Source organism: Papaver somniferum, chromosome 3 (assembly GCF_003573695.1).
Source record: "Papaver somniferum cultivar HN1 chromosome 3, ASM357369v1, whole genome shotgun sequence".
Lineage (NCBI taxonomy): Eukaryota > Viridiplantae > Streptophyta > Magnoliopsida > Ranunculales > Papaveraceae > Papaver > Papaver somniferum.
In genome coordinates, this window is record NC_039360.1 from 167,313,354 (window position 1) to 167,320,782 (window position 7,429).

The 7,429-nt window shown below is 39.9% G+C and overlaps 1 protein-coding gene across 1 annotated transcript; it reads left to right on the plus strand.

Moving 5' to 3' along the window:
* The first annotated feature begins 6,345 nt into the window (after nt 1–6,345).
* LOC113360310 lies at nt 6,346–6,921 on the plus strand. Its single transcript, XM_026603830.1, has one exon. It carries the CDS (start codon nt 6,346–6,348, stop codon nt 6,919–6,921), a length of 576 nt encoding a protein of 191 aa, XP_026459615.1.
* The last annotated feature ends 508 nt before the right edge of the window (nt 6,922–7,429 follow it).

Consider the following 7,429-nt stretch of genomic DNA (forward strand, 5'->3'; position numbering starts at 1 on the left):
TCCGTGTTTTTATCATCTTCAACATTGGAGGAGGAAGTTTCAACATTGGTAAGACTAAGAGTGACATTGGAGCTAGTCCTATGGCGTTTTCCAAGTTTAATAGCCTCGTCATCACCTACATCAGTTTGCTTGAGAAGAAAATCCATGTTGATTGGGATACCATCTTTAGGAGGGACGAAAATAGTGCTCTTGGCAAAATTCTTTTGACTGTTTTTGGATATAGGCGCTTCAGCAGATTTGGTTGCAGAAATAGTTTTCCTTAAGTTGCAAACTTTTCCAAAAAAAATATGGCTTTTCATGAGCCTTATCTAAGAATTCAACAACATCCTTGCATATCACTTTGCAATGCTTAATAATATAGCACTCATTGCAGATACCTGGAGGTTGACGTTCATAGAAGAACTTAATCCAAAGCATAACCCCAACATTTGATATTGCTTTGACACCCCTTCTCAAAGGATTGGTAAGATTAATATTGACACAAAATTTTACAGGTACCCCATCAACTGGTATAGCATCTTTTGGTTCGTTTTTGACAAGTTCTCCCATGATTTCACCAATTTTTGTGAAAACATTCACGTTCATGTGTTCCAGTAATAGGTATTTTAGTTGGATCCAGAACAGTTGAAAACCCTATTGCTTCTCAGTGTAGATCATCTCCGGTATATAGTCATGTATCACCAAAAGCTTCATATTGATGTTCCAAGGACGTTCATCAATAACCTTGTTGAGTAAGGTCTAGTTACTGAACTTGAAAATAAAAATATTTGGATCTATTTCTACTATCTTGAGGTTTTCTTCTGTGACGAAAGGTCAAGTGAATTGAATAAATTTTTGAACCATATCATGACTTATTTTTCCTTCAATGATGACTTTACCGATAGCACAAGCCTCCCAGTTAGCTTCTTCAACTTCTTTCTCATTGGTGTTGTCTTGCTAGAAGATAACAACTTCACTGGTATCCCCTAGATCCAAAGTAGCTTGCTTGAACTTGTTAACCAATTTTCCCATTTGTGCTGAGTTTTGATCTTCCATATTGAGTTCCAGGAAAAGAATAGGGTTTCCTTAGTTGTTCAACAATGGATGAAGATTATATGAAACAGATTGAAGGGTATTGGAGTTTTGACTATTGTTCAAGATAACATTGTTTCCTTTTTCCTGGTTATACGTATTAATGGTATTGAATATTGACTTGGGATAACTAAGGAAAGGATAGTTGTGAACGTGTACATAAACAAAACTGATTAGCCAGATTTTCCGGTTGACATGGTAACAAATTTTTTTTTGAATATTTTGAACGAGCATCAAGGCGGGATTTGAAACTAAAATAGGAAAATGAGTTGAATCGGGATTGAAACTTCCTCCACCAATTGCAGAAGACACCAACACATGATGAACATTTAATCAAACGATTGTTAATAGCAGACTCGGCAAACGCCATGAACACAATGAAAATAGTAGCAAACGCCATGATAGAAGCAGTAAACTGTAAACACATCTTGGAAAGTACAAGAAAGATTAGCTACACATGAGAAAAAGAAAGCAAAAAATATAGAAGGGAAAAGACAAAACAAGGAAGAGATCAAACCAAGTTTAGATTTACCTGTTTAAAACCACTTGAGAATTAAAAGACATCATCAAAAAATGAACGATTAATCATAAGATGAAAGTAAAACTGTATGAAATAATGATTGACAACAAATCTAAAGTTTGAAAATATACTGAGTTAGATTCGCATTATTGCCCAATTCATAGAGAGGAGAGAGAATGGAGCAGACTGAGGGACCAGATTTCTTGATTCTCCGTTTTAGGGACCAAATTTCCCATGCCAAGCCTCTGGCTGGACTAGCTCTTGATTGGTATCAGCATGTGGAAAAATCTAAAATATCCACATGGCCAACCATGATTGGATCATTTTTCGAATATTTTACAAATAATATAGATCATACAATCGCATTACGCCAGCTCGAGTCCCTCCGACAAGGGGCTCATGAAGGGTTTATCTACTGGATGATTCGATGGTACAAGAAAGTGTTTGAAATGTTCGAACGTCCACCTGAAGAAACTCAGTTAAGAATGCTAATGAAAAATGTTTCCATGTCTTACAGGGTGCCCCTCAGCATGTCCGCGCCCAAAAATCTTGCTGCTTTTCGAAGAAAATGAGCTAGCATCGAGGATGCCATGCGGTGCATACTCTGGATTCCTTATGGGGAAAACCTCAACAAAGAAGAAAGAAGTAAATTATGTTAATCCAACTCCTTTGAGACCTACCTACATTAGGGCTGCACAGAAAGCACCGATGACAGAGATACTTCGGCAAGACAAAGGTCAGCAGTATGTCGAGAAAAGGTGGAGCAGAAATCGGGCATTCTTTGAACTGTATGGAGAATTCAGTGATTTCCTTTCTGCGCTAGTTAAAGAGAAATTGATTCAAGGGATCCTAAACCCGTACCTAACCCCAAACCTCGGGGTTACGACGAATCGAAAATGTGCAACTACCATCAGAGCGCGGGGCATGATACCAACTCATGTTATGTTCTGAAACATCTTATCTAAGATTTACTGGATGCATGATGGTAAGATAGTCATCTAAAGGGCATCCAAGCAACCCAATATCTAGCAAAATCCTCTTCCTGCACACCCGGGGAATCAAGGAGTCAACTTCATCGAGGTCGACGATACTGAAGTACGGCAAACACTCCCAGTAAAAGACCTTGCAAAAGGATTTCCAATCGAAACAAAGGAAGATGTTAGAGTCGTTACTGAGAACAACGAAAAAGCGGCAGAAATTACATCAGATGTCAACATCTGTAAGGTAAAAAAAACCATTGTTCACTATCACAGGGAGCGGGAAAATCGTATACACATAACAACTGCCAGATGTACAGAACTGCAACACCAAACAAGAGAAAGGAGACAGTTCAATCCTCCCAAATTGCGAACCGAGAATCCAGGAGTTTTGGCTAGGGCAACCAATTAGAATCAGGACCAGCAATCCAGAAGAGGCGATAAAAGAAGATAACATACTCATTGAGCAGTCGCGAAGAACAAAGGCGGACATCTTCATTTAGGGACTTCTGGAAGCATCAACAAGTCATCGCCAGGCCCTACAAGAGGCACTAAGCTCGATGCAGGTTCCTTTGGGAATCACGCCCGGCGAACTAATACACATGATCGACCAAGCCGCACGGCCGAGTGCAATTACTTTCACAGACAACACTTACCACCAGAAGGAAGAAATCACAACAAAGGGATCTACATCACCATATGATGGGAAAACATGATTATACCATCAATTTTCATGGACAACAGTGCAGGTGTTAACATATGCACCCTAAAAGAAGCAAAAAGATCGAAATTGAGCTCAGTCGTGTAACTAAAAGCAACAAATCAGCTTTAACGGTCAGAGGTTTCGATAACGGTAAGCAAATAGGAATTTAGGAAATCACGCTCGAAATATGCGTCAGACCTATGAAAACCAAGGCCACCTTCCTCCTCATGGATATCTCGACAAGTTTCAACATGTTTCTGGGACGTCCGTGGATGCATAAAAATGGAATTGGTGTATCCTCCCTTCACCAGAAAGCCATATTCTGGATGGGAAATGGATTAATTACTATACACGAAGATAATGGGGAGAACGAAATAAGGGCTCATCAATCTTCTACAGATATGGTCCGATGATTGAAAATTATACTGCGGAGATCTGATATGAGAGTGCAGCTGAAGTAGCAAGTCGACATGCACGTACGGGCCAATTCAAATATCGGAACCGAAGTGTTCCGAAAATGCTCCAGAAAAGCAATTTCTTCCCGAGAATGAGACATGGGATCCGACAAAAAGGGCCTACACAACCAATAACGATACGGGGGAGAAAGGCATTTGATACCGCGGGCCTGGGATATCAGTTGATCCATCAGAATTCTACAACATTCAGGAAAAGGCAAGAAAATCAAGGGATCAATTGGAGCTGTCAGCCGTCTTTCCAAAAGTGGTTCATCCGTAAGGGAGAAGAAAAGGTTCCATCACCAAGCACACCAATGATGATTGCACCCGTAGTAACAAAACAAAGTTCTGGCAAAGGAAAGGAAGCCGAAGAAACTGTTTACGAAGGGGTAAGTCAGCTTTTTTCTACGTCTCATATTAACAGTGCAGGAGAATCCAGCGTACATAAAGGGGAGGATGGACGAGAATTGGAAGTTCCTGAACAAAAAGAGAGTACGACAAGCCCAACCCAGGAAACTGAAGGAACAATCCAGGAATGTATGGTCGTTACATGCTTAGGCTTGCGATTTCCCAAAAGGAAATTTTTTCCTATTTATAACGGAAAGGGATCTCCGATCAAGCACCTCAAATCATTCATATGGTACATGAAGCCATTAAATATGTGTGAAGACCAGCTTAAACAGTATTTCAGCCAAAGCTTAACGGGTACTGCGTTAGTATGGTATTCAACTAATGACCGCGTTCGGAATGCAACATGGCCGACGAAGATAAATGCCTTCATAGAGTACTTTTCGGAGATTCGCCCAGAAGCCATCAATCAAAATCTGGAAAAATACCTCGAAGAACAAAGAGAGAGATTCTGAGGATCAATGCCAGAAGGAGGGAATAGTCATTTGATAGAAGCATCTACATGATAATTCCCAATGAAGCTGCAAAGAACATCGGAACTTCTTCTGACGCAAAAAAAAACAACCTGGTAAGAATGGATGATGAGGGTCCACAACTGACGAAGGATGAACTGCAAGAATCCCCGTGGACCCCGGAAGACGGTATTTGTATGTTTAATGCACCTTTAAATTTAAAGAAAAATCCAAAAAAATCAGAAAATTTTGAAAAACAAAAAAAGGTAGAAAGTGTGATATCAGAAATAAAAGAGTATGAAAACCAATATGACGTCTTGGATTTGGAGGATGACATTGCAGGAAATTTTGAATATGAGGATGAAGAAATGATAACCTACCTAAAAGACGTTCCAGAAGAGATCCAAAACAGCGTCGAAAACATGAAAAAGAGCCAGAATTCATGGAAGAAGAAACAATCAACTTGAGAACGGAAGAACAACCACGAAATGTCAAGATTGGGACAACATTATCCGCTGAAGAAAGAAAATAGATGATCGAGCTACTCACTGAGTTTGAGGACTTTTTTTTTCCTGGTCTTACGAAGACATGCCTGGTTTGGGCACTGATTTGGTGGTTCATCGTCTGCCGACTTATCCTCATGTAAAGTCGGTCAAACAAAAGATCAGGAGACTAAGGTCATAATGGACCTTAAAATTCAAAGAAGAAGTGGAGAAGCAGCTCAACGTAGCTTTCTCAAAGCTGTCACTTATACTGAATGACTGGCTAACATTGTACCTGTTCCGAAGAAAGACGGAAAGGTAAGGATGTGCATTGATTATCGCTACTTGAACAAAGCAAGCCCAAAACATGATTTCCCGTTACCACATATTGATATCTTGGTCGACAACACCTATGGGAAAGGAAGCCTTTCTTTCATGGAAAATTTCTCTGGATATAATCAAATCAGAATGGCAGAAGAAGATATGATCAAAACATCCTTCATCACTCCATGGGGAATATTTTGTTACTTAGTTATTCCCTTCAGATTGAAGAACGCTGGAGCCACATACCAACGAGCCATGACGACCATCTTCCATGATATGATGCACAAGGAGCTAAATATTTATGTCGACGACATGGTGGCAAAATCTGCACATAGTAAGGATCATGTAAATGTTTTAAAAAAGGTATTCCAATGTCTTAGAAAATTTCAACTTAACCTCAACCCCAACAAGTGTTTGTTTGACGCCAAGTCTGGGAAGCTGCTAGGTTTTGTCGTCAGCAACAGAGGAATTTAGTGCGGCCCATGAAAGGCTAATGCTATCATCGAGATGTCTCCACCAAGAACAGAGAAGCAAATCAGAGGATTTTTAGGTCGACTGCAATACATAAGTCGGTTCATAAATCAATTCACTCCCATATGCGAGCCAATATTCAAGTTGTTAAGGAAGAATGTGCCTACAGTATGGAATCATGAATTTCAAGAAGCATTTAAAAAGATCCAAAAATATCTGGCTAATCCACCAGTACTTGTTTCCCCCAACCCTTGTGTGCCTTTCATTTTATATCTCTCGGGCACTGAAACCTATATGGGAGCAATGTTGGGGCAGTATCACGAGGAAATCGGCAATGATAGGGCCATATACTACATCAGCAAGACTCTTTCAGGGTATGAGTCAAATATTCCATGTTAGAAAAGACCTGCTTGGCACTTGTCTGGGAAACCCAACGTCTTCGACATTACATGTTGTCTCATAAAGTTCATCTACTATTAAGGATGGATCCTATCAAATACTTGCTTGAGAAGCCTATATTGTATGGACGAACGTCAAAATGGCAGATGTTGGTCTCCGAGTTTGATATTACGTACATCACGCAAAAATCTGTTAAAGGAAGAGCAATTTCCGATCATCTGGCATCACATCCTCTCCTCAACAATACTGAGTTGAAGATCGATTTCCCATACGAATGGGTGATGTGCGCTGATATAGCCGAAGATAGGCCATGGAAGATGTACTTTGATAGCGCCCACAACAAACAAGGAAGGGATGTAGGGGCACTTCTAGATTCACCAGAAGGTATCCGTACACCTATTGTTATCAGGCTATGTTTTACATGCTCTAATAATGTTACAGAATATGAAGCCCGCATAGCTGGATTGGCAGCTGCTATTGAAATCAATGTCAAAAGTATCATAGTGTACGGAGATTCACTACTGATCATCAATCAAATCCAAAATGAGTGGACAGTTAATGAGCAGTTATCCCAATATCATACATACCTTGAAGAGCTCACAAAACAATTCGTTCAAATCGAGTTCCACCGCATCTACATGTTTGAGGGAAAAAACTGATTCTATTGTTTTTGGTAAATTTGGGTGTGTTGATGAGAAACAAATTCAAACCCTAAAAAAATGTACTGCACATGAGTACTTTTGAGTTCGAGAGATCAATCTGTAAGACTCTAGCCTAAACCAAGAAATGGATGTTCCAGATTCAATTCGGTCACATAGTGAAGGAGAAGGGTTGATCTTAGGGAGGGAAGCGAAGAAGGTGTTTGAGATCAGAATGTTGAATTATGAAGGTGTGGCTATTTTATGACTTGTATTAGAACGTGGAACTGGCTTGCAGAACGTAAGCTATCAGTTCGTGGTGTTTTCTGGATACTTGTGTTGATAACACTTGTGTTCTTATTGTTGTCGAAATAGGCTGAAAACCTATTTATACAAGTCATTTGAGTGCACACCTGATCTCGTAGGAAAGATATAAGATTAAGTAATGGAGTAGTGGTGTTGTGTAGGAGGTGGTGACCATCACGTGGTCACACCTTCATGCACTTCTCTCATTGTCCTTAACCGTTCG